Source organism: Geotrypetes seraphini, chromosome 7 (assembly GCF_902459505.1).
Source record: "Geotrypetes seraphini chromosome 7, aGeoSer1.1, whole genome shotgun sequence".
Classification (NCBI taxonomy): Eukaryota; Metazoa; Chordata; class Amphibia; order Gymnophiona; family Dermophiidae; genus Geotrypetes; species Geotrypetes seraphini.
Window position 1 is genome coordinate 141,956,531 of NC_047090.1, and position 27,985 is coordinate 141,984,515.

Here is a 27,985-nt window from a genome sequence, read left to right on the forward strand (position 1 = left end):
TGACCCTGGTGCCTAGGTGTAGTGTTTAGAAATACTTTGCCCCCATGTCATTCTCTGTGCAGTACCCAGTAATTTGATAAGTCATGTCTTTCCTACAAATCTAGTAATATGTGCTAGGGATGATTAAGAAGGGGATCGCAAACAGATCAGAGAAGGTTATCAGGCCGCTGTACTGAGCCATTGTACGCCCCCACCTGGAATACTGCGTCTAGTACTGGTCGCCGTACATGAAGAAGGACACAGTACTATTCAAGAGGGTCCAGAGAAGAGCGACTAAAATGGTTAAGGGACTGGAGGAGTTGCCATACAGTGAGAGATTAGATGGGCCTCTCCTCCCTTGAAAAGAGGAGACAGAGAGGCGACATGATCGAAACATTCAAGATAATGAAGGGAATAGACTTAGTAGATAAGGACAGGTTGTTCACCCTCTCCAAGGTAGAGAGAACGAGAGGGCATTCTTTAAAGTTAAAAGGGGATAGATTCCGTACAAATGTAAGGAAGTTCTTCTTCACCCAGAGAGTGATAGAAAATTGGAACACTCTTCCGGAGGCTGTTATAGGGGGAAATACCCTCCAGGGATTTAAGACAAAGTTAGACAAGTTCCTGCTGAACCAGAACGTACGCAGGTAAGGCTAGACTCAGGGCACTGGTCTGACCTAAGGGCTGCCGCGTAAGCAGACTGCTGGGCATGATGGACCACTGATGTGACCCAGCAGCGGCAATTCTTATGTTCTTAATTATTACTTGTTTGTTAATAAAACGAGGATTTCAAATGTCGTATTTTTTTGTTTCTTTCCTACCAGAGACCGCTGCCTTTATCTCTCATTAAGAAGTGCATGTCAAACACTTTCAAATGCATTTCTGAAAAAAAAAATTGTTGCCATGACTTTTTTTTTTTTTTAATTCTTTATTCATTTTATAATTCACAACAAGTGTACAGTAAATATCAAACAATTAGAATACAATATCACTTGAAAATCTACCATATCGTACAACAAAAAGATATAACCCCCCACCCCCTCCCACTTCCATATACAACAAAAAATATACCACATGAATATAATATCTTATCATTCATATATATTATTAATAGAAATCCAACCTCCCCCCCCCGATCCACATGTAAGAATTAAAATTGGGAAAAGTGTAAATTATTCATTATAATCATTTAAAAATGGCCCCCACACATCCTTAAATTTATTATAGTAACCTTTTTGAACTGCCAACGCTCTTTCCATTTTAAACACATGACATACTGAATTCCACCAGAAACAATAATTCAACCTTGTACAATCTTTCCAGTTATACGTTATTTGTTGAATGGCAACTGCTGTCAATATCATCAAAAGCTTATTATTATTAGCAGATATTTGAGGCTTAGCTCTCATCAGCATGCCAAATAAAATTGTGTCGTATGATAATGCTACATAATGGTTGCCATGACTTATGAATCAACCCTCGTATTTTAAAAACGGAAGTGTATGTTCAGGGATACATTAAAAGATTCTTTAGAAATGGGGTTGGCTCACTGACAGATAACTGCCATGTGGTGAACCTGGGTTAGATTCCCAGGTTGGAATTTCTGCTCTTTAGGCTGATTGGGACTAGGAACTCTTTAGCATTCACAGGTCCTTGGAGAAAGGAATGGAGGAAAGGGGATAAAATCTCAAGATATGTACAGTAATGACACATAGGGGTTGATTCTATAAAGGGCGCCTAACTTAATTGGCAAAATACCCTTAATAGCCTCTATAATCATAGAAAAAAAATAATTGGGAAATAGGTACCTATCACATGGTGTTTAGTGGCTCCTAACACCTAAGTGGCTATTTCTGTGGGTAGAGCGTGACTTAGATCCACTAAGTGTGATTTTCCAAAAACTTAGATGCCTGAAATGTAAACTCTGGCCTGCATTTCAGGTGCCTAAGTTTTTACGTAGGTGTCACTAGCTGCAATTCTGTAATCAGCACCTAAGTGTGATTGACATGTGGCCGGCACCATTTTTCTAGTCGCCGGTCGATTTCGGCGCCGTTTATATAGAATCAGCCCCCTAGTGACTGAGTGGCAAGATTCTGGAAGGAGTCCTCCTATATGACCAAGAGCTGCTGCTGTGATAGACAAAATGAGTTGAGAGGGCTCTAAGATAAAGGTTGAAACATTCTGAGTAATTGCAAATGAAGACTCGTGGTACCAGATCCTTGTCCTAGTTTTGCTTGTGCTGGAAGAAACTGGGCACCCCCCCCCCCCCTATAAAAATACAAGGGATGTACAACTCTGGTCCTCGAGGGCTACATACTGGTTGGATTTTCAAAATATCCCTACTACCTGTGCCTATAAGAAATCTATATGCACACTTCTTCAGTGTGATAGCGGGGATGGAAGGAGCATGAGAAAAAAACAAACGATGGTCCTTCTCTCTCATCTTCCTTCTCTACTCCTTGCTGCTTTTCCCATGCTGCAGCAGCAAAGCACACTGGGCTCTTATGCCCTCTGCCAGCAGGAGGGAGGATCATTGTTGTTTCTGAGCCCTGCAGCAGGTCAGGGAGTGTGGCTACTGTGCGGGAACGGGGCACTGGGTGGTAACACCAATTCTCTTTCTACCCTCCTGGATGGCTCTGCTTGACATTAAGAGGTGGGGGTAACCCCTGGAGATATATTTTGGTCCTCAGGGGCTGCAAACCAGTCTGACTTTCAGGATACCCTAATGAATATACATTCTTTCTCTCTCTCTCCTCTCCCTTCCTGGTAGTTTTCTCAGATTCTGGCTCAGAAAGCTTTATTAGCATGACAAACTTTTGCATGTTGTCAAAGTAGTATAAACATGCTTAAGAGAAGGAAAAAAATAATATAAAATAGTGCAAACAAGAATAACTAATATTCAAGAGTACAGAATGGTTAATAATATGGAAAAGTATTAGGTCCTGGTGCTATTCTGTGTTGTTGCTGTTCACAGTTTACTGGGCTGGTACTCTAGTGCTAGTAGCTGGTGCCCTGCAGAGAATGTCCATCTGCTTCCTGTTGTTCTCGGCCTCTCTGCTTACAGGCAGCAGCTTTCAGAGATGAGGCGTGAAGGGTGAAAACGGGAGCAGAGAGAATAAAGCAGAGGAATACTCTAATCAATCCTCTCCTCTCGTTTCCCAAGGACTTTGGCTTCAGAGGAAGCGTTTAGAGCCACATAAGAGGAGCTGCAGGAGAAGAAGAGTCTGTCTTCGTCTGTGCAGGTCTCACAGGGAGGCAGTCTTCTCAGTTTATCGACTTCAGAGTGAGAGAGATCACTAGAGCAGGAGAGGGGCGATGAAAAGAGCAATACTGGGAGCAGGAAGGGAAGTAGTGAAGGGAGAGGATGGAGAGAGAGTGTGATGCTGGGGCTGTAATGGGAGGGCCAGGTATTCAGGACAGAGATGATGGGCTCAAGCTGGGTGCAGAGGTTTTGAATCTATTCCTAGGGACATAAGCATGAGAGAGATTTCCATACATTCTCGTGCTTATTCATTAAGGGTATCCTGAAAATCTGACTGGCTCGGTAGATCCTGAGAACTGAGCTGAAAATTAATGGCAACAAGGGGGAGTGAACAGGCTCCTCTGATGAACTTCACTAGGTTCCAGCTAGTTGCACAATATGTTTCTTGATGACCCAGTGTTTTTATTTGTGAATGTCTGCTTTCAGTGATATCTTTTAAAGCCTCTCTCTGTTAATTTAGTCACAGTTTGGTTTAACCGTTATGGTATAGAATACTTATTCCTGTAGACAGAAATATTCAGGCCTTATTCAAAGGAGGTTATACATTTGCTGGCAGCCAGATTTTTAGGTCTTATACAGAGAGTTTTGAGCTGAAAATTAGACTAAACAACATTGATAGTTATCCAGGAATGCTCATCCTTGGTCCTTGAGGCCTGCAACTGAGCCAGGTTTTCTGAAGCAAATATGTATGAGATCTATCTGAATACCAAGGTTAATAATAATAATAACTTTATTCTTATATACCACCACAATCTTGCGACTTCTAGGCGGTTTACAATGAAGAGAAACTGTACAGACAGCGAATTACAGAGTATAGCATTGAACATCTAGTGATAGTAACAAGAGAGTTACAGGGTCTGTGTATTACACAGTTTCACAATGAGTAGCATTATACAGTCGATGGTATTCAGAGCATAAGTAGGAGAAGAGAAAGGAGTTTGCGCTTTGAATTACAAAGGTGCAAAAGATAACATAACATGTTGATGAGAAGTAAGTTGTTAAACTTGGTACATTTGAACGAAGGACGGGCACCAATGGGAAAACTGGTAACAATTAAAGGTAGAAATTTTGGCAGAAGAGGGTAGACGGACTCCTTGGGATGGGAGGAGGCTCCGATTTTAGGGGAGAAGTCTGGTTAGGTTATAAATTTCTTAAACAAGGTGGTTTTTAGTTCGTTCCTAAAGATACTATATGATTCTCTGGCGGCATCAGTGAAGTAGCCTATCCAAGTTTGCAGTCTACCTGCTTGGAATTTGAATGTTCTATCAAAGAAGGTACGATATCTACAGCCTATGATATTTGGGTAGGTGAAAAGGTTACCGTTTCTGGTAGGCCTAATAGAGGAGTGGAATTCGAAGTGAGGTAGTAGGTAGCTGGGGGCCAATCCCCAGATTAGTTTATAGCAGAGGCAGGAGAATTTGAATAAAATTCGTGCTTCAATTGGTAACCAATGAAGGAGTTTGTAGAATGGACTAACATGATCGCTCTTCTTTAGTCCGAATATTAGACAGATGGCCGTATTTTGAACTATTCTCAGTTTTCTCACATTTTTTTTAGATATTCCCAAGTAGACAATGTTACAGTAGTCCAAGGTGGATAAAATCAGTGATTGTACCAATATTCTGAAGGATAGCGGGTCGAAGTATTTTTTTATAGTTTTCAGTTTCCAAAGGATGAAGAAGCATTTTTTTGTCACTGAGTTTATGTGATCGGTCAGGGTCAGGTGGGTGTCCAGGGTGACTCCCAGTATTTTTATGGTTTTTAGTATTGGGTGATCATGGCCATTTACATATATTGTAGTTGCGGAGATTTTTTCGTTTGGGCTAGCAAGGAAAATCTTTGTCTTTTCTGAGTTTAATTTCAGTTTGAAGTTTAAAGTCCATTTTTCTATTTCGAGCATGATGGAGGAGATATGTTTTGAATTGGTTGAGGTCACATTTGTTATTGGTATTATTATGGAGATGTCATCTGCGTATATGTAATAAGTTAGGTTAAGGTTTTGTAAAAGGTGGCCTAGGGAAGAGATGTATATATTGAACAAGGTGGGAGATAGGGGGGAACCTTGTGGGACTCCCGAGGGGCTTTTCCAGGGTTCAGAGTAATTTCCTTCATGGACCACTTGATAAGATCGTTTGGTTAGGAAACCTTGGAACCAGGTCCACACTCTTCCTGATATTCCCATTTCGTCTAGGCACATCTGCATGATAAGAAGGAGCTGGGTTTAGGATTGAGCGAGGGCAGGATGAACATATGATCCAGATATCAGAATATTCCACTACTAGCCAGATAACTTATATGTTTAGCTTAAGACTGCTAACAAAATGAATAAAGCTAGCGTGGGGATCACACTCTCCATATATTAGCACCACTACCTATATAGATACCGTGTTTCCCCGAAAATAAGACAGTGTCTTACATTAATTTTGGGTCCAAAAAAATGCACTAGGGCTTATTTTCGGGAATGTCTTATTTTTTGTGTGTGCAACAATCATCTCTCCCTTCCTCGCCTCTACCCCAATTCTTCCTCTTTCCTTCCCCCCCCATGTGCAGCATCATTCCTCCCCTCTCACCCATCCCCTTGTACAGCAGAACCCCCGATCCTTCCACCGTGAGACTGACATACCTCCAAGGTCTCCTAAAGCAGCGGGGTGGGGGCTGCTGAATTGATGAGTCTGATTTTTTTCAGCAAATCGGGCAGCACTAGTGTCAGGGATGGGACAGGGAGTGTCGGGAACATTTGGGAGGGGCTTCTGGGGTCGATCTTAACTAGGGTTTATTTTTCAGTTAGGGCTTATATTAGGAGCATCTTTAAAAATCATGCTAGAGCTAGAGCTTATTTTTGAGATAGGTCTTATTTTGGAGAAATAGGGTAGCAGTACCTCCTGCTCCGTAGGCCTCCCACCCCAACTGAACCCGGACCGGCCAGCCCACCCCCGGGCCTGGCCCGAAAATCACCCATATCTAGAAGTTGGGAGCAGGAGGGGTGCTTAGTTCCTCCTGCTCCATAGGCCTCCCCTCCCCCCCCACCCCCAGCTGATCCCGGACCAGCCGGCCCACCCCAGGCCCAGCCCGAAAATCACCCATATCTAAAAGTTGGGAGCAGGAGGGGTGCTCAGTCCTTCTACTCTGTAGGCCTCCCACGTGCAACAGGCACGGCCCACCCCTGGCACGGCACCGTTCGTATTTAAAAAGTTGGGAGCAGGAGAGGTGTTCAGTCCCTCCTGATCCATAGGCCCCCCACCCCGACTGAACCCGAACTGGCCAACCCACCCCCAGGCCCGGCCCGAAAATCACCTATATCTAAAAGTTGGGAGCAGGAGGGGTGCTCAGTCCCTTCTACTCTGTAGGCCTCCCTCCTGCAACAGGCACAGCCCACCCCTGGCACGGCACCGTTCATATGTAAAAGTTGGGAGTAGGAGGGATGTTCAGTCCCTCCTGCTCCGTAGGCCTCCAACCCCGACTGAACCTGAACCGGCCAGCCTACCCCGGGCCCGGCCCGAAAATCACCCATATCTAAAAGTTGGGAGCAGGAGGGGTGCTCAGTCCCTCCTGCTTCGTAGGCCTCCCCCCCCTCCCGACTGAACCCGGACCTGACTGGACAGCCCAGCCAGACACACCTCCTACCTCCAATTTGGGAGCAGGAGGGGTGTTCAGTCCCTCCTGCTCCGTAGGCCTCCCACCCCCCTGACTGGATGGCCCACGCCCAGCCAGGCACCCCCTACCTCCAAGTTGGGAGCAGGAGGGGTACTCAGTCCCTCTTGTTCCTCCGGATTCCAGCAACGTGTCTGCCTGGCCCCGATGCATCATGTGATGCACAGGGAGGAGCCTAAGGCCCTGATTGGCTCAGGCGTCTTGGGCGCCTCCCCCCTTGGGAGGGACCTGACGCATCTGAGCTAATCAGGGACCCCTTGGGAGGGGTCTGAGACGCCTGAGCCAATCAGGGCCTTAGGCTTCTCCCTGTGCATCACATGATGCACTGGGGTGGGGCCTAAGACCCAGGCAGACACATTGCTGGAATCCGGAGGAGCAGGAGGGACTGAGCACCCCTCCTGCTCCAAACTTGGAGGTAGGGGGGTGCCTGGCCGGACCGGGGGTGGACCGACCGGTCAGGTTCGGGTTCAGTTGGGGGGGGGTGGGAGGTCTACGGAGCAGGAGGGACTGAGCACCCCTCCTGCTCCCATCTTTTAGATATGGGTGATTTTCAGGCCGAGGATGGGCCAGGCCCAGGGGTGGTCCTGTCAGATCTGGGTTGGGGGGTGGGAGGCCTACAGAGCAGGAGGGACTGAGCACCCCTCCTCCCAACTTTTAGATCCGGGTGATTTTTGGACCGGGGGTAGGCCCTGCTGGTCAGGGGGTGAGTTGGTTGGTGACAGGAGGAAGTTGGCATCCCTCCTGCCATATTCGCACGGGCGGGGAGGCCAGCATCAGGTGGTGGCAGGAGGAAGTGGGCATCCCTCTTGGTATTTGTGGGTCGCGGGGGGAGGAATTGCATTTGTTGGGGGGGCGGCCCTCGGCTGTTTTTTGACAGGTCTGCCTGTCTTTTTTTTTTTTTTTTTTTTAATGGGACAGATATTTTGCAATATCTGTGCCATAGGAAAAAAAATGAATAAAAAAGACAGGCAGGCCTATCAAAAAACCTGCAGACCTGTCGGTAACTCAGTTATTGACAGGTCTGCAGCAGTCGGGTTTGCCAATAGTAAAACCCGATTCAAAATAGCCAAGCAATTTTTAGTGAATCAATCGCTTGGCTATTTTACATGGGGTTTTACTAATTTTCATGGGAGGATCAGGATCGGATTGCAATAGGCCTTAGTGAATCGGGTTGGAGGGAAATTGGGTCGCAAAGGGCTAGCAAACTGATCGGTACACGATCGGTTTGCTTTGTGAATCTAGCCCTAAGGGTCTAGTAGATTGTATTTCTAAGAGCTAATTACTTGCTAATAGAGATGCCCTAATTACATTTGTAGACTCCTGATTGGTTCACTTACTCTTACACCCATCCTAGACATCATTTGAAGCATCTGTATATTTTGAGAACAAAGACTTCTGAAAATTAGCAGTCACCTTCTATATACCTTCAAGGGAAATATTTTTAGGTTTAGACATGGATCTGTACTGGGGCCGATGCTATTTAGCTTATTTATAAATAATCTGTAAATTGGAACAACAAGTGAGGTGATTAAATTTGCAGATGACACTAAACTGTTCAAAGTTGTTAAAATGCATGCAGATTGTGGAAAAATTGAAGGCAGACCTTAGAGCAGTGGTTCTTAACCTGGGTTCGACCGAACCCCAGGGGTTCGGTGAGTCAGTCTCGCAGGTTCGGTGGAGATCAAAACATACCTCCGACTCATATAGTGCTTCGGTCACGTTCAATCATCTATCAGTTATTCAGTGATTTTGATCAAGATTGATCATGTACTAGGTTTCTTGATCTATCAATCTGTAACTAACGCCTTATATACATCAATCAATTCCTGATCAAAATTTGTGATTTAACTGATAGATGATTGAACGTGACCAAAGCGCTTATGATTCGTGATGATACATCCCGCTTGTCCATAATTGGCTGCAGGTGATCACGCAACATCGCTTGGCCTATCTGTGCTGCAGGGGATTTGATGTGCACAGTAGTCAAATTGTAACTGTTGTGATGGTACGTCGTGTGATACCTATCTTAATATTTTAATCCCTTACTAACTATGTCGAGCAAAATACGAAAGTGGTCGGACGAATATGTACAATATGGATTCAGAAAGTGATGGGAGTCAGCGTCCTAATTGCATGATTTGCAATGCCAAGTTGAGTAATTCTAGTCTAGCTCCGGCAAAACTAAGGGAATAAAGAAGGGTTTGGTGAACACGCATATGAAACTGGTGGGGTTCAGTACCTCCAACAAGGTTAAGAACCACTGCCTTAGAGAATTAGAGGACTGGGCATCCAAGCAGCAGATGGTAGTTAATGTGGACAAATTCAAAGTGATGCACATTGGGAAGAATAATCCAAATGACAGTTACCAGATGCTAGAGTCAACCTTGGGGGTTAGTGCCCAACAAAAAGATCTGGACATCATTGTAGACAATACAATGAAACCTTTTGCCCAATGTGTAGCAGCAGCATAAAAAGCAAACAAAATGCTAGGAATTATTAAAAAGGGATGGTTAACAAGACTAAGAATGTTACAATGCCTCTGTTTTGCTCCACGGTGCAACCTCACCTGGAATATTGTGTTCAGTTCTGGTCTCTTTATCTCAAGAAAGATATAGCAGCACTAGAAAAGGTTCAAAGAAGATCGACCAAGATGATAAAGGAGATGGAATTCCTCTCGTATGAGGAAAGACTAAAATGGATAGGGCCCTTCAACTTGAAAAGAGACAGCTGAGGGGAGATAGGATTGAAGTCTACAAAATCCTGAGTGGAGTAGAACGGGTACAAGTGGATCGATTTTTCACTCTGTCAAAAATTACTAGAGGACGCTCGATGACGTTACAGGGAAATACTTTTAAAACTAATAGGAGGAAATATATTTTCACTCAGAAAATAGTTAAGCTCTAGAATGCGTTGCCAAAGGTTGTAAGAGTGGATAGCATAGCTGGTTTTAAGAAAGATTTGGACAGTTTCCTGGAGGAAAAGTCCATAATCTGTTATTGAGAAAGATATGGGGGAAACCACTGTGTGTCCTGGATCGATAGCATGGAATGTCGCTACACTTTGGGATTTTGCTATTTCCTACTGTTCTATCCCTAACCGTCTTACTGTCCTATTGATTTAATGGAATTCTCCCTCTACCCTCTATCTCTTGTCCATCAGTTAGGGCTCCTTTTACAAAGGCATGCTAGGGCCTTAACGCGCAGAATAGTGTTCGCTAAATTGCCGTGTGCGCTAGCCGCTCCCGCCTCCTTTTGAGCAGGTGGTAGATTTTTGGCTAGCGCGCACTAATCCGGTGTGTGCGTAAAAAACGCTAGCGCACCTTTGTAAAAGGAGCCCTTAGTCTCTTGTACGTCCACTGATTATAATTGTATGTATAACCCTATTTTTATGAAGCCTGTACACTGCTTAGAATTATTTTAAGCAGTATAACAAATTTTTAAATAAACTTGGTAATGACCTTGATTGGCTACTGTGAGGATGGGCTTGATTGACCATTGGTCTGACCCAGTAATGCTATTCTTATGTTACGTTAGACTTAACCGAGGGAGCCGAAGATTCAACAATCTGATGATAAAAAATCTGATGATATTGTGGTATGTCACCATCTCCTGCTGCTTAGTAGAAACCTCATTTCAAGCAACATCCCTTGACAATGTTGACTTTTGGGACTCCAAGACCACAACATTACAGACCCTGTCCGAACCTGTCCACTGATGCCATTCATCTGCACGGGCAACAAGGGGGCATCCGTGGAAAATCAAGGGGGCATCAGTGGAAAATCAGGGGCGGGAATCTGCACGGGGACACCAGGAAATTCTTTTTCACTGAAAGGGTGGTTGATCGCTGGAATAATCTTCCACTTCAGGTTATTGAGGCCAGCAGCGTGTCCGATTTTAAGGCCAAATGGGATAGACACGTGGGATCTATTCACAGAGAAAGGTAGGGGAGGGTCATTATGGGTGGGCAGACTAGATGGGCCGTGGCCCTTATCAGCCGTCTATTTCTATGTTTCTATGATCACTTGTCTGTCTGTTCAGAAGAACCGGGAATAACCATTCCTCCAGGCTAAGCGAAGCTTCTAGATAGAGGAAGGGGCTGAGAAAACTTTCTCTCACCTCACGTCCTATGGCAACCTGCTCTAGAATTTCAGTAGCAGTTACAACATGAACAAGTTCTTTGGACTACAAGGCAGATACGGTTTTTCACCTTTTTTTCCCCCATAGACAGATCTGAAAGAGGGGATCATACTGCTACATCAGTGACTCCCCCCTCCCCTTTTACCCTCGATACTTCTCATTTACTCTGTTTTTTCATGATACAGTTTTCCTTATTTGCCAGTTCTTCAGCTGTTCATCCTCACATGTTCATGTAGCAGGGGCATCCAACCTTTTGGCTTCCCTGGGCCGAAAAAAAATTTCTGGGGCCGCAAAAATGCTGCAGCAAGACAGAGGAGGGAGCCGGCAAGACGGTAAACACCCGGGGGCAGCAGAGGAAAACCCTGCATCTCCCTCGATCAGGGCCACACAAAATACTTCACGGGACCACAGGTTAGACACCCCTGATTGCAGATCATTCAGCCATAGCATCAGAGATCTTTTACCATATTTTGTCATTCTAGAAGTAGTAAAAGAGAAGAGGCTGATCTGTTTTCACAGTAAACTAAAGGAAGTAATACCTACAGCTAGTTACTAAATAATTCTAATAACCTGCATTATTTTACTGCAGGCCCTGTTTTATTCAATGGCATCTATTTACTAAATAACAACCAATGAGTTGAGCGTGTATTCAAAATCAATATCAAATTTTTTTTATTTTGTAACATCAGCTAACTGTGTTCACATTCAAGGAAGGGGTAAAAAGACCTCAGACTCCCCTCAACTCATTTCAGTACAGTATGCGCTGATCAACTGTATGGGTTGTCATTTTAATCATCGGTCTTAATTACCTCCTTTTTAATTTAAGAAAATAAATATGAAACATAGCTTTAATCTTTGGAATCGGGGTCAGAATTCCAAAGATTAAAGCTAAGTTCCATATTTATTTTCTTAAATTAAAAAGGAGGAAGGAGGTAATTAAGACCGATGATTAAAATGACAACCCGTACAATTGATCAGCGCATAGTTGTACTGAAATGAGCTGAGGGGAGGGTTCATAGACAACGGCGCGAAAGGCAAAGACGCGCCCGGACAATTGAGCGCAGCACGGAGGCGCGTGCTGCTCAAAATTACTGTTTTTAGGGGCTCCGATGGGGGGTTTTGTTGGGGAACCCCCCCACTTAATAGACATCGCGCCGGCGTTAGGGGGGGTTTGGGGGGTTGTAACCCTCCACATTTTACTGTAAACTTAACTTTTTCCCTAAAAACAGGGAAAAAGTGAAGTTTTAAGTAAAATGTGGGGGGTTACAACGCCCCCACAACGCGGCGCGATGTCTATTAAGTAAAGTGGGGGGTTCCCCCCCCACGCCCCCCCGTCGGAGCCTTAAAAACAGTAATTTTGAGCGGCGCGCGCCTCCGCACTGTGCTCAATTGTCTGGGCGCGCCTTTGTCCCAGCGCGCTTTTGACCTGACACTGAGGGGAGCCTGAGGTCTTTACCCCTTCCTTGAATGTTTCACATTTAGCTGGGACAATTTAAAAACAAACAAACACCTTATTTTCAGATCTTAGTACTCAAGAGGGATGCAGTAGAACAAAAAACTCAAGAGATGCAGTAGAACAAAAAACGAACAAAAGGGAAAAACTGTAGAGATGATGTACAGGATGCCAAGTCTTTATTCAACAAGTATTGCTTAAACATAAACGGTTTGTATCCCGATATGGTCCAAAGGAGTGATGAACCGGGACCCATGCAGTAGAGAACGTAACACTGCAGGATGCTTATCATTCAGTAGTAAATCCATTCACTAAATCAGTGATTCCCAAACCTGTCCTGGGGACTCCTCAGCCAATTAGGTTTTCAGGATGTCTACTAATGAGCATTCTTGAGAGGGATTGCATGTATTGGAGGCAGTGCCCTAAATAGAAATTTTTAAATGATTGTCTGCTGACATGACCAAACAAGAAGCAGAGCAGAATAAATGCTGCAACATATCATTTTTCTTCACTTCTCCCAGAATAGTTTTGGGGGAAAAGTTAGAATATTTTTCTACCCGGTCTGTTCCATTTGGATGGGCTTGGTCATCTGCTCCCTTCTTTCTAATTTGTACAAAACTGATTCTTGCCTATGAAAAGTTGCCATTCTATAGATACACAGTATCATTTTCTGCACTTTCTGGTGATGAGTTTTTAACTAGTAACTTATTTAAGCACAAGTTTAAAGGTGATACTTGTTACTGTACTTAAACATTGAGCCTTATTCAATATTTTTTTTTTGTTCAGTAAGCACAAAAAAGGAAAAAATCCTTATTTTAATAAGTTCCATTGGTTTCAAGTTTTATTAAAATTTTGAATTCAAAGCGATTTACAATTAAAAACAAGGTCTTAGTTATTAACTACAACAAACACACAAACATTATGAACTGATACATAAGGGAAGTAGGGAGAACTACTATAAGCATAGTAAAGGAAACATGAAGGGTAAGTACAAAGGGAGGGTAATTTTTAATTTCTCGGAACCTAAGACAGAGGATACGTGAATTTCTGCAGAGAACGGTCAAAAGAGAATCCGACGATTACCGTATTTTCATGCATATAACGCGTGCGTTATACACGATTTTACAAACCGTGCATAACCATGTGCGTTATAGGCGTGAACGCGTTTTACAACTTTTTTTTTACATAGTTCCCCCCCCCCCGACGTCCAATTCACCCCGCAGGACCGCTCGCACCCCCACCCCGAAGGACCGCTCGCACTCGCAACCCGAAGGACCGCTCGCACCCCCACAGCCTCCCCCCCCCCATCATGGAGAAGCTCCTACCGTTGTCCTGCGACGGGAGAGTCGGGGCGGCATGCGCGGTATACGGGTGTGCGCGGTATATAAAAATTTCTTTACATAAATTTGTGTTCCCCGCGCGCTATACCCGTGTGCGCGTTTTACACGGGTGCGCGGTATATGAGTGAAAATACGGTAGGTTTCAAAGGCATCCTTGTACAACCAACAAAACAAAAAGAAGAGTTCCAACCTAAACTGCAGTAAAAAAACAACCAAGAGCAAACAAGACAAAACTGCAGATCTGTACAAGACGTAGGCAAAATTTATTTGTGACAAAAAAAATTTAAATGCAAACCCTTTACCAATCAGGGGACCCGACGGCTTATTACAGTGACGGATCTTGACGTCGCCCATACTTTGGATCCCTGACGAAGGTTTGCCCGAAACACGGACAGTGTCGGGTCCCCTGATTGGTAAAGGGTTTGCATTTAAATTTTTTTTGTCACAAATTTTGCCTACGTCTTGTACAGATCTGCAGTTTTGTCTTGTTTGCTCTTGTTTTATCCTTGTACAAACAGCATTTTAACAGTCCTTTAAATTTACTTAGTGATTTTTCCTCCTTAATAAATGAATTTCTAGTAGCTACTGATGTTGGGAAAGAAGTGATGATCATGGATATATTAATGTTAACTTTTATCATCTTTATTTTAGGTGCCTGTACCACCAATTTTGGGATTTTACCAGATGCAAGAAGAAGAATTGAAGTTAAAAATAACAGTAAATTTAAAACTTCATGAAAGTGTAAAAAACGGGTTTGAGTACTGTGAAGCTCGCATACCTTTTTTTAACAGGTAATAATGGGAGCATTCTAATATCAAATTTTGAGACAGATCATCAGACTTGCCAACTTGGGGGGGGGGGGTCATTATTTCCACAGGCCTGCAAGGTCAATTTTAAATGAAAGCCCCACAAAAAAAATCACATCATCCCATCCAATGGGGTTTCCTTTTGTTAAGCCTATCCCCCTGAACAAGGCTCCCATTTTGTTAGATATTTATGTCACATGGGGCTTTTAAACTGAAATTCCTCTGTGGATAGTCTCGCTTCCCCCATCACAGTTTGGCATATACATACAGAATACTGCTTAGCTAGAAACCAGTGCGTTAAACATGTGTAAATTATAAAATTATAGAAACAGAGAAAATGATGGTGGATAAAGGCCATATGGCCCATCTCATCTGCCCAGCCTATCATCCACTGTCTGTTCCTCCCTGTAAGAAATCCTATATGCCTGTTCCACACTTTTTTAAATTCAGATATAGCCTCATCTCCACCATTCCAAACATCCATCACCCTTTCTGTAAAGTATTTCCTTAGATTATAGAATGTTATAATTTACGCATTGTCTTTTGCAATCAAAGAATGAGCATGTGCTTAGCTGTATAGCTGATGTAAGTGTTTGTACCTTAAATATAGGTGTATTTTTGCCACTTACACCACTGTTCTGTAAAGAAAAGTAGGTGCATACTTTTCTTTATAGAATAGATTTAAATAGGTGCATGATTAGTGCCTAAATCTAAGCCTCCACTTGTAAAATTACCCTCTTACAGTGGCATGGAAAGAAGAGTGGGGGCAGGGGGGGGGTCTGACCCGGGCGCCATCTTGGTGGGGGCACCGGCACCTGTCCTCCTCTCCTCCCCCCTCCCCCACTACCGCACATGTGTGTACCCCTTCCCTTCCCCTATACTATTTGCTCCTTCCCCACACGCGCGCCCCTTCCCTTCCTCCGTACCTCTTTAATGTTCCCGGCGCGAGCAACAACCCCAACCTGCTGCTCGCGCCAGCGTTGGCTCTTCCTCTGATGTCATTTCTTGGCCCCGTATCTAGGAAGTGACATCAGAGGAAGAGCTAACGCTGGCGCAAGCAGCAGGTTGGGGTTGCTGCTCGTGCCGGAAATGTTAGAGATACGGGGGAAGGAGCAAATGGGGGTGGGGGGGACGGAGAAGAGGGCGGGGGAGGGGCACCACCACCCCGGGCACCTCTCATCCTTGCTACGCCACTGCCATTGCTGATATAAAGTTGCACCAGGCGTATAAATACAATACATGTAATGGCATGACCAGACCTGCTTTTACTGTATGCATTCGAAGGGCCATGGTCTGACCAGAGCCTGGATTGAGTCACCAAGCATGTGCATAGATTATGAAATACCTAAATGCATACACAATAAAACAGGGGAAGCAATTCCACAAAATCAAACAGGCAAGAGCAAAGTGGAAATGTCCAATCAGATTGGTGCACAAAAAAGTGTCTTTCAACTCATCTGATAAATCCAGTGGTCTTTATTAATCCAAATTAGCTCATACATCCAAAGCAACTCAACGACTCAACATGATCATGTTTCGGCCACCCGGCCTGCATCAGGAGTCTTAGGAGCTTTGCAAAGCTGTGTTATTCTGTGGTGTTACAGATTCGGAGCAACGGTTTGTTCGTTTTGCTTTAGACCATTTGAGACTATTTGATACCCAGAGACTCCTAAGACTCCTGATGCAGGCCGGGTGGCCGAAACATGATCATGTCGAGTCGTTGAGTTGCTTTGGATGTATGAGCTAATTTGGATTAATAAAGACCATTGGATTTATCAGATGAGTTGAAAGACACTTTTTTGTGCACCAATCTGATTGGACATTTCCACTTTGCTCTTGCCCATACCCAAACACATATACACCCCCCCCCCTTCCGTTTCACAAAACCACAAAAGTGTTTTTTAGCGCCAGTCAGTGTACTGAATGCTGTGCGCTGCTCCGACGCTCATAGAGTTCCTATGAGCATCAGAGCAGCGCACAGCATTCAATGCGCCAACCAGTGCTAAAAAGCGCTTTCATGGTTTTGTAAAAAAGGGGAGGGGGGATAGTTCAGTGGTCTACATGCAGACATTTACACTATCTTTGCGGAATTTATGCTGGTGTTTTATAAAATCGGCATCTTCCAGCCCACCCTAGTCTAAGCACTCATTTATGATTACCTCCCACGGGTCCAGCTTTGGAGCCATACACTGAACAAATATGTACATCAACCTTTTAAGAATTTTTAAAGCATTGATGTGTTAGATTGCTGCTTTTTTTTTCTTTTGCAGTTTGTACAAATTCCTCATCTATTTAATGTTTGAAAATGAAATGAGTCTTTATAGAAGCAGGATCTGTATTAGAATTAGTCAAATATATTTTTCTGTGTTTGTTCAGATGTTCGGTTGCTGGCACATTTACACTGCTCCACTGCTAATGTGTTTTATTATTGTGCTGTAGGGGTTCCATCGCACACTTTGAGCATAAACTTAGTTATGGCCAGCTGGAAGTATTACGGGAGAAGGGTGTATTGGTTTGGGTCATCGGTAAGTATTACTTTTACTGTTATTTCCTTTTGATTACATTTCAGTTAATCATTTTATTTGTGCTTAATCAGAAATATATATATAAATTTTCAGGTCAGAAGTTTCCAAAATCTTTGGAGATTTCTCTTACTGGCACTCTGACTTTTGGTTCAGTGAGCCAGCTTCAGCAACCATCTAATCCTATTTGTACTGGGAACACTGCCTATGTTAAAGTAAGTTTTACTTTTTTGTCATATACTATTTGAAGCTCCTGGTTCAGATATGATTTTTATTACAAAACATATGTGTTACATATGTTGTTGTGTGTGGGTTTGATTTGTACTGTTAGCATCCACTGATAGTCCTGTCATTTGAACTATTTAATTGTGTTGTCTGATTCTGGTAGCTTTACAGCTCTGCTGCTGTTAGTGTTCTCTCAATAAAGTTGTAACATGATGCCCTTTGACCAAATGTTATGAAAAGATGCCATTGAAATATATTCACAAATAGCAAGTGTGGAGCATGGCTCATGGACTTCTTTCCCCCAAATTTATCAGTGGACCAAAGAAATTCCAGAGACCAAGGGATAAATACCAGATTTTAATTAAAACAAAAATCACAATGCTACAAAGATCTGACACAGGCCGTGTTTCAGTAGAGTTACCACATGACTTGGGAGTCAGACAATATTCTGAAACACATCAGAAATAAGAGCCATAAAAAATATTTTCACAATGGCAATAAAACATACATGTAATAACAAGAGTATATAACTATATTATTAAAGACAATGGAAAATTAAATCTAAACTTAAGCCATTTAACTAGCAAAAAAAGTTATATAAAAAAAGATAGGTGTGTATATATATATATATATATATATATATATATATATATATATATGTATATATATAGATATGTATAGATATATAAAGATAGATAGTTAGATAGATATAGGGCTCCTTTTATTAAGGTGTGCTAGCGTTTTTAGAGTGTGCTAAAGATTAGCGCACACTAAACGAAGAATACTAAAGCAAACTCAATGGAGGCATTAGCGTTTAGCACGTGCGATATTGTAGTGCACGCTAAAACTGCTAGTGCACCTTAATAAAAGAACCCCATAGGTATACAGTATATATTGACCTATGGAGCACATACAATTTCATCGTAATGAATAAAATTATAAAAGAAACCATTTATGAAAAGCAAAAAAATATACTTAGACTAACCAATACTGTTTATTTACCCCCCCCCCTCTTTTACTAAGGCTCGCTAGCCGATTTAGCACATGCTAATCGATTTAGCGTGTGATAAATTCTAATGTGCCCATTATATTCTGTGGACGCGTTAGCATTTAGCGTGCGCTAAATTAATTAGTGCATGCTAAATCGGTTAGCGCGCCGTAGTAAAAGGATCCCTTATTTATTTTGTTTTCTATCCCGTCCTCCCTAAAGAGCTCAGAACTGCTAATAATGTACATCTAAAAGTAGAATCTTAAACCATCTAGAAATAATAAAATGCCTCCTACTAAAAACAGAAAAATCAGCCAACAAAGTTAAGTGCAGGGTTAGCATTTGAGTCCTTCTCGCCTATAAAATAGGTGTCAGTAGGGGCTCATGCGGTAACGTTTGTTAATGACTGTGCACCAATGATGAAATTCGCGCCTGGCGATTAATTGGTAAAAATGGAAAGGTCAGCTATTTTCCGGTCACAACACACAAGTATAAGCAGTGCGCTAAGGCCATTTTTGTTGCGATTTTAGTAAAAGAACCCCATAGTGAAAAAGCATCCCTCAAGTATATTAAATATGTAATAAAAAAAAGTTATGTTTACTATTAAAATCACTTGCAAAGTAAAATATCTTCAATGAAAAGCCAACATATACAGTCACAACGACCACCAAACTGAAAGGAAAAACCTCCCACAGGTGTATTAATTAAATATACAATAAAATGACTATATTTACAGCTATAAATCATTTTGAAAATAAAAGATGGTTCATGAAAAGCCAACATATACAACCACCAAATAAGAGGTTTTTTTTAAAACCATAATTATGGGACGTTGAACCTTTTTATATATCTCATGTATATGTATTAAAAACGAATCAGGATAGAAGATATAAAAAAACAAAGCTGAGCATAAAGGTGCTGTTGGGAACTATAAATGCAAAAAAAGTTTAATGTTTCTTAAACTAATGCTCTTTAAAGGCCCAATAATATTATATTGTCAGCAAAAAAATGTGTGTCAAAATGATGACAGGTTAAAAAAAAGCCAAATTACTCCAAACAGTATATCTAGAGACATAATTTCTATGTCGGAGTGCTGTCCCCACCCGCATAGACTGAGATGAGTATTACTATCTACATTGCATGAGTTAATAAAGAAATTGCACTATTAATCTCTGTGTGCCATTGGTCTGTATGAAAGAAAGTTTTGTTTTCATGCAGTAGGCACTACTGAGGTTTGTGAAATCTCTAAAAGTATTATGAAGATATACCTATAGAGACCATATACATTATAAAACATAGGTTAAAAAAAGGCAGCTCACTAACCCCTTCTTCTATGAAACTGCGCTAGCAATTTCTAGTGCAGAGAGCCATGCTGAATGGCCCGCGCTGCTCCCGACACTCATAGGAACTCTATGAGCGTCTGGAGCAGCGCAGGCCATCCAGCGCGGCTCCCCACGCTAGAAACTGCTAACACAGTTTCATGGAAGAGGGGGTAAGTATTAAGGGTTGCTGAATAGTTACATTCAAATACCAGTGTCAAAGGAAGGCATGAACTAAATGTAATATGATATTACCCATCTTGGTCCTAACTTGAATTTCTAAAGGCTGAGAATACTGTTAGATATTGGACATTGGAGCAATCGATCCTGTAAGCTAAAAGAACAAAACTAAACATTTAGATGCTGTGTCACTTGGTTAGTCAAATGGGTGGTTTCAGTTCTGCCTTAAGCATCCAAATTGAACATGATGTCCTATCGTCAATCCTTTTATGTAGCCCCTATATGTACATATTTTATAAACTGTGGGGAAAAAAAGGAATAACAGTGTTTCTGTAGGCTATAAATGCAAGAATGCACATAGGGCCTCTTTTATTAACTAAATTAGCGCAGGCCATTGCAGCAAATGCACCAAAGCCCATAGGAATTTAAAGGACTTCCGTGTATTTGCCATGTGTTACTCGCTAGGGTAGAGAGGAAGAAGAGAGGGAAGGCAAGAAGAGGAGATACCAGATCACAAGAAGGGAGAAAGGGAAGGAGAGAGATGGACTACTGGAGGGGGAGAGAAGGAAAGAGAGAGATGTCAGGCCAGGGAAGGAGGAGAGAGAGAGATTCCAGACTAGGGTAGGGAGGAAAAAGAAAGGAGAGGAGAAAAATACCAGATCACAAGAAAGGGGAAAGGAAAAATGGACTACTGGAGACGGAGAGAAAGAGAGAGCGAGATGTCAGAGACCAGGGAAGGAGGACAAAGAGGTAGGAGAGAGAGATATCAGACCACAAAGGGAAGGAGGGAAGGAAGGGAGTGATGCCAGACTGTGGGAAGGAGAGGAGAAAGCTGTCAGACCACTACAGGGGGGGGATAGAAAGGGAGGAGATGCTGCACAGGGATGGAGAGGAATGGGAGATGAGGGAAGAAGTGGTGCACCGGAATGGGAGGGATGGGGAAGGAAGAGAGATGGAAAAAAATGCTATTTAAGAAAAGATGGGAATAGGGGAGAAGAAAGAAAGGGAAGATGGTACACATGGATGGAGGGAAAAGGAGGGGAAGGGTGGAGAGAGGGAGAAGATGGTGAACATGGATAGATGGGAAGGAAAGACATGAAGCAGTAGATAAAATTGAGAAGGAAGAAGAAAAATTGAAGAAAGTTGAATATTAAAAGTTAAAGCTATAAAGATGGATGTAGGGCAAAAAGTGAAGGAGAGAGAAACAGCAAATTGATAAAGCAGACCCTGAAACAGAGTTAAAAGCACAGACAGAAGGAAGTGCAACCAAAGACTGGGAAAAGATGTGTAGAAAAATAAAATCCTAAGGTAGTAAAATGATTTTATTTTCAATTTAATGTTTGAAATATGTTGGTTTTGAAAATTTACATCTGCTGTCTATATTTTGCTCTCTTCAGGAAGAAATGCATTTGTTTCTATTTCTCTGGTGTTGTACTACATGCATGCAGAGTCTGGCATTAGGGGTTCATTTATATTTGTGGTGTTGTATTTGCATAGGGTTTATCTGTGCTCTGCATGTGTAATCAAGGCCAGGTGTTCTGGTGTCAAAAAGTATTATTGGTATCATGGCCTAAAGTAGGAACATATTTGTCAGCACTCCTTCACCCCTTTTGGACCCAAAATGGCCCTCGCTTTATAGAAATTGGGAGAAGAGAGGAAGTGGGGAAGAGAGAAGTGGAAGTGGGGAAGAGAGAAGAGGCAGGATAGTATTTTGCACAGTACAGGGGGGGGACTTTCATTTCTTTCTCTCTTTCTGGTGTCAAAAACCATTCTGTGCAGTGTGACACATTAATGTTCAGGTTTTTTTATATTCTCTTTTTAGTTCAATAGAAATAATTTAGCTTCTCAATTTTTTAATATAATTTGACATAATTTTAAAAAATTGCCTTTGTGCTCCTCCCTCTTCCTGCTCACCACGTGCCAGCCCAACCCAAACCAACTGCTGCTCAGAACACATCAAGACTTGCATAGTTGCTTTCCTTTCTTAGAAGGAACATTGCTCTACACTATTACAAAATGGCAGTGAGGAAGGGCTTGCCAGCTCAGAGGCTCGCCTAACTTTGGCTGCCATTTATAAAATCCCATCCTTAATGCAAAAACCTGTAGAATCTTGAAAAGAGCAGGACAGTTGGCAATCCTAGTTTCTCAAGGCTTGAGCACATTTAACAGAGCCCCTGTACGCATTTCAGCTCTAGGCATGTTCCTAGTTAGCCAGTGCTTTAATTCAGCCTTGCCTATTGGCTGGTGGTACATATACAGTTTTTTTATGGGCTGCTATGATCCAGTCTGTAGATTTCATAGTAGAATTAACAACAAAGAAAATTAAATACTAGTGTATCAGTAAAAGGCAACCCATCAGGAACACTATTTTTCCCAATGTGTGTGTACCTATGTTTTGTGTGTGTGTGTGTGGTGGGTATATTTTTGGAGTATTCATAAGTTTGAGAGGGTAATGTGTATGTGTTGGTTCTGTATTTGTTCATGACCACAAAAGTAGAGAACAGGAGGCAGTTACATAATTGCTTATTCCTAGGACAAACAGCATAAAATCTGTTTTACTACTTGGGATCTAGGTAGGTCCTTGGGGCCTGGGCTTGATGGACCTTCAGTCTGTCTCATTATGGCAATTCTTATGGTCTTATGTTAATTGCTATATTTCACGATATCAAAGTTTATACTGCAAAAGCTGGAGCTGCTTTTCCAGAGAAATGCATTGGGCCATTTTTTTGTTTGTTTGTTTCTCTGAAATCTCCGTCCAATCTGATTCGTTTTCGAATTCTATGTGTCTTTTTAAATTAATTTTCCGGCATAGTAACATAGTAACATAGTAGATGACGGCAGATAAAGACCCGAATGGTCCATCCAGTCTGCCCAACCTGATTCAATTTAAATTTTTTTTTTTTTTCTTCTTAGCTATTTCTGGGCGAGAATCCAAAGCTTTACCCGGTACTGTGCTTGGGTTCCAACTGCCGAAATCTCTGTTAAGACTTACTCCAGCCCATCTACACCCTCCCAGCCAAACTTGCTACCATTCTGTTAAATTCTTAGTTATTTTGTTGCCAGGCAGGCAGACGGACAGACATTCCTGACCCCTTATGTGTCATTTTGGAAAGAATAAGCATGCTCTGTTAGTTTGTGTGGTTTGGCTTCAGCTGCGGTGGAGACAAGAGTTATGATGCATTCTGAAGATGCTGTCCTTGGGCTCGGGGAGAGAAGGATGAACGGCGACTATCACGGCAAAAGTGGTCCATGCTAGTGCAGGGGCATCAGCCCCTCCTCACATGTTTATTCATTTATTGAGCCCAGAATGGGTTACAAGAGTACATTCATAGCATAAGCAGGACAAACTTTGGTGGGAAAAACAAATTTGGTGTACATAGTGGTATAAATTTCGTCTTCTACAGTATAGTCATACCCTACAGGTTTGGAGATATAGACTTAGTGGACATAGGATGTTTAAAATTGCAGCATTTTCCGAAAAGCCATAGCCTATGGTGGTTTAAATGACATCCTTTTCTGTATGGACATAGCCTAACATAAGGCTTGCCTGAGTTAGTTGCAATGGGGAGGTGGAGGAAGTGGGAGCCCATGGAGAAATCAAAACAAAAACAATTGTCAATAAGCATTAATACAGGAGAATTTAATATAACTTTTTTTTCTGTTTACCAGCTTTACTTTAGGATTCCAGATTACACCCTCAGTGGCTGTTATACAGATCAGCATTCTATTCAAGTGTTTTCATCTGCAAAACCCAAAATAATTACATGTAAGTTCTATAAAGTTTTCTTTGTCAGTTGTATATGTAGCATAATGCAATAATGGGAATAGTTTCCCCACTACAGTAGCACACGCTATCCTAGCCATTGGAGCAATAATAATAATAACTTTATTCTTCTATACCGCCACAATCTTGCGACTTCTAGGCGGTTTACAATCAAGAGTGCTGGACATTCAGCGAAATACAATAAGCAGATATTCAGAGGAAATGCATAGGGCTGATAGACAGGAGCCACAAACCTTGCCTGCCTGTGGAATACAGTATCCCCCAGATTCTGTATGGTTGTCCACATCTGGGTTTGAATCCCAGATCCACTCATAAACTTATTAGGTGAAAACAATCAATTATTGGTGTTAACAAGCACTTAATTGCAATTCATTAGGAATTATGCTCAGATCTGCCTCACACCCTATTCTACAGATTGCATAAATTTCATAGCATGCAACTCCAGAGGGTTTGTAGCCATGGGTGGGGCCAGGGATGTTCCCAGAAATGAGCCCAATGTTAGAGAATACCTGGATTGGTGTGCCTAACTGCCTTCAGACTATGGCAGGCGTAAGTGCTCACATCCAAAGTTGTACAGAATGCTAGCTTAGTGCAGGTCAAGTTTCCAGTTTATTAAAATTTTGATAAAACGCTAATCATGAATTCTAAGCGTTTTACAATTTATATTAAAAAAGGGGGGGGAACATTAAACAGATAAGTACCGACTAAACAATACTTGACAAACATAAAAACAATAGGAAAATGGGGAGAACTACAGTCTTAAAAGCAAAGGAAACATGAAAGGTAAACAACAATAGGGAAGCTAGGGAATAAAGATTATTAAACAATCCTGGCAGTCACTAAGACTATTCAACAATCATATGCATCTTGGAAGAGGTAGCATTTTAGATTTCCCTTAAATTGATCTAAGTTTTGTTCAGCCCTGATATGAAGTGGCAAGGAATTCCATACTTGGGGGGCCATAATTGCAAATGAAGTGGCCCGACGCGTGCTAATGATTTTCAAGGACGGTGTATGAAGAAGATGTTGAGAGGAAGATCTTAGGACTCTTAAAGGTTCATGTGGAATAAGAAGCTTGTGAAAGAAGGCCGGTTCTTTAGCATTTTGGGACTTGAAGGAGAGAATAGCTATTATATATATATATATATAATTTGGTGTGGGATTGATAGCCAGTGCGCACTTTTTAGCAGGGGAGTGACACGATCAAATTTCTTCCTATTTGTGATAATTTTTATGGCAGTATTTTGTATCAGTTGTAGGTGACGAATATCTTTTTGGCAAATACCCTTATATAATGTTTTGATATAATGAGAGAGTACCTAACTTTGGGCACCACTTATCAAATTTCCCACAAAATGTGCACCCTGATCCTCATCCTTAGCTATCAATTAATATGTGAGATATATGGGGCTCCCTCCATTTTAATTATTTTTGGGATATTTGTATGATTGTTTACATTGAATGTATAGAGTATGCTATATAGATCAACTCGTATTTTTAATACATTTTGAATTGTATTTTTTAGACAGTAGGAAGCAAATAATATATAAGGCACTATATACTGGTTTATTTAGTACGCACAGTGCTTACTTTGCATAATGTAAGTCGATCAGATTTATGTAGATGCTTGACTCATCCCCCTTTACATAACAGTGCGGTTTTTAGCGCCGGCTGCGGCAGTAACAGCTCTGATGCACCTAGGAATTCTATGAGCATCAGAGCTGTTACCGCTGTGGCCGGCGCTAAAAACCACGCTACAGTTTTGTAAAAGGGGGGTTTAGTAAGATGCTTTAAAAATCAGCATTTCCCATGTATGTTACTGAGAAACACAGGCATTGAGTTAGGAAGGATTAACCCCATGGTGTTTGCATCTAATATTTTAATTTATTTTTTTTCATTTTTTTAGCACGGGAACTAATTTCATCTGATTACTATATCTGGAATTCTAAAGCACCTGCACCGGTAGTGTACAGATCTCCGTTTTTATAATAGCCTGATTAAACCTTCTTGAATTGAAAAGGGAACTGAACCTGTTGAAACATGTGTTAAACAGTTCAAATAAAATCATCTCAGATTTGGTTTTTTTTTTAAAATTAAGACTAATATGTTGAAATTTGTCCTGAGGGAAATCAGAATTAATTTCGGTGACAGACAATTCTCTTGTCCAGTATGTGATTTGATTTGATTTGATTACAGCCAAAGATCCCTTTGGATGAAAATATTTTTCAAAATTGACTGTTTTAAAGTTCTCGTTTCACTTGGTGTTTGTTACGTCTCATGAAGGGAAATGACGGAACATTAGAATAGTGAAAAAAATTAATCTATCTGATTTTACTGCTTAATTCTTTGAAAAGAGGCAACTTTAACAATCTTAAATTATTATTGATGATATCTGTATACTTGTATTGCTGTAAATCATATTTAAATTTATTTTACTAATGGTTTTTGTATTAATGGTCCAGAGAAACTCAATCAAATACTGTGGTTAACAGAAAAGCCAACAATAGTTCAGCAGAACTGAGATCATTCTATAATCAAAAAGTTTGATGTCGAACTGATGGAGCCTACTTTGCAGAATGTGTTCACACATATTCATGAATCCAAATGAAATGAGTCTCTGGATGTTGTTGGACACCTGATGGACTCCCCCCTTTAACAAAACTGCAAAAGTGGTTTTTAGCGCAGGCCAGCACGCTGAATGGAACTCTGAGTGTCAGGAGCAACGCAGAGCATTCAGCACACCAGCCAGCACTAAAAACGGCTTTCACAGTTTTGTAAAAGGGAGGGGTAAGGGTGGTTAGGGTGCTAGACAAACACAGTTTATTTGGGGGGAAGGGGGTAGACGCTTGTAAGTCTTCTTCCCTTTGGAAAGTAGGCTAAAAAGCATTTAATGGTAGCTGTTTTTGTTTCAACTTATCATTGCAAATTGCTTACACTCCCAGATAATTGTCCTTCTGTAGATCCAAGACAGTGGTCTCAAACTCAAACCCTTTGCAGGGCCACATTTTGAATTTGTCGGTACTTGGAGGGCCTCAGAAAAAAATAGTTAATGTCGTATTAAAGAAATAACAATTTTGCATGAGGTAAAACTCTTTATCTAAATATATAAAATCGGAGGTATGTATGTATGTATGTGTGTATGTGCCGCGATCACGCAAAAACGGCTTGACCGATTTGAACGAAACTTGGTATGCAGATCCCTCACTACCTGGGATGATATGTTCTGGGGGTCTCGCGGCCCACCTGCACACGTGGGCGGAGCTACAAACCGAAAATCAGATTTCACCCATTCATGTCAATGGAAAAAATGTAAAAATCTGCCATTCTCACAGTAATTCAAAAACGGCTTGACCGCTTTGAACGAAACTTGGTATGCAGATCCCTCACTACCTGGGGTGATATGTTCTGGGGGGTCTCGCGGCCCACCTGCACACGTGGGCGGAGCTACAAACAGAAAATCGGATTTCACCCATTCATGTCAATGGAAAAAATGTAAAACGCTGTGGGACCGATTTGAACGAAAATTGGTATGCTGATCCCTCACTACCGGGGGTGATATGTTCTGGGGGTCTCGCGGCCCACCTGCACACGTGGGAAGGGTGGGTTCACCCAAGAATGTATATGTTCTTGCTCCTGGAGGTGAAACTAAAAATGTTGTTTATAATCAAGTTTTGTGTTAGTTGTATTGTATTCATTTTGTCAAATATTTCACATTATAATTTGATTATTGTACTTTTTATAAAGCTGTAAAAAAATATTTTCATTCACCACTATAAAGTATCTTTATTTGAATCCATTTACAGTGTTATTGCTATAATTAAATACCCGTGCAACGCCGGGGCATCAGCTAGTAGTTTATAAATCTTTCCTTTTGGTTAAGTCTTAATAATAATATTGTAATTTATAGCTAAAGAGACATAGGATCAAGAAACTGTTTTATTTTACTTTTATGATTATGATAAACATACCGAGGGCCTCAAAATAGTACTTGGCGGGCCGCAAGTTTGAGACCACTGATCCAAGAGAATCAAGGTGATCGTCCAAGCTCAACAAGCACTATTGCAACGTGTGTAAGTTTCTGAGCAAGATGAGTCTGAGGTGGTTTAATTTAATGTACGGTACACCTTTTCTCCATTTCTACCAGGTGACATCTTTCTATGGTCTCTGAATAGTGTCATCCCAAAAGTACCTATTTGATGGCTTGCTCTTTAGTAAGTTTTATTTTTGCCAGCTAATTCTGCTTTTTTCCCCCCTCCATTCTAAATAAACAGTTTAAAATAGTGGTGGTATGCAGTATGTTTTGTTGGTCCAACTGTGAATTCATTTATGTTATTGTAATA

At 41.6% G+C, this 27,985-nt stretch overlaps 1 protein-coding gene across 3 annotated transcripts in view; it reads left to right on the plus strand.

Moving 5' to 3' along the window:
* AP5M1 (adaptor related protein complex 5 subunit mu 1) overlaps positions 1-25,946 on the plus strand; it is a 34,261-nt gene extending 8,315 nt beyond the window's left edge. For 2 of the 3 annotated variants that reach the window (XM_033951322.1, XM_033951323.1), the window contains 5 exons: positions 14,473-14,612; positions 17,067-17,152; positions 17,246-17,364; positions 23,531-23,627; positions 25,552-25,946. In XM_033951322.1, the coding sequence (XP_033807213.1) occupies positions 14,473-14,612; positions 17,067-17,152; positions 17,246-17,364; positions 23,531-23,627; positions 25,552-25,634 (525 nt within the window). In that variant the 3' untranslated portion in view covers positions 25,635-25,946. The remainder of the gene's footprint in view (positions 1-14,472; positions 14,613-17,066; positions 17,153-17,245; positions 17,365-23,530; positions 23,628-25,551) is intronic. The other variant, XR_004540076.1, reaches the window with a different exon arrangement.
* Positions 25,947-27,985: the final 2,039 nt, after the last annotated feature.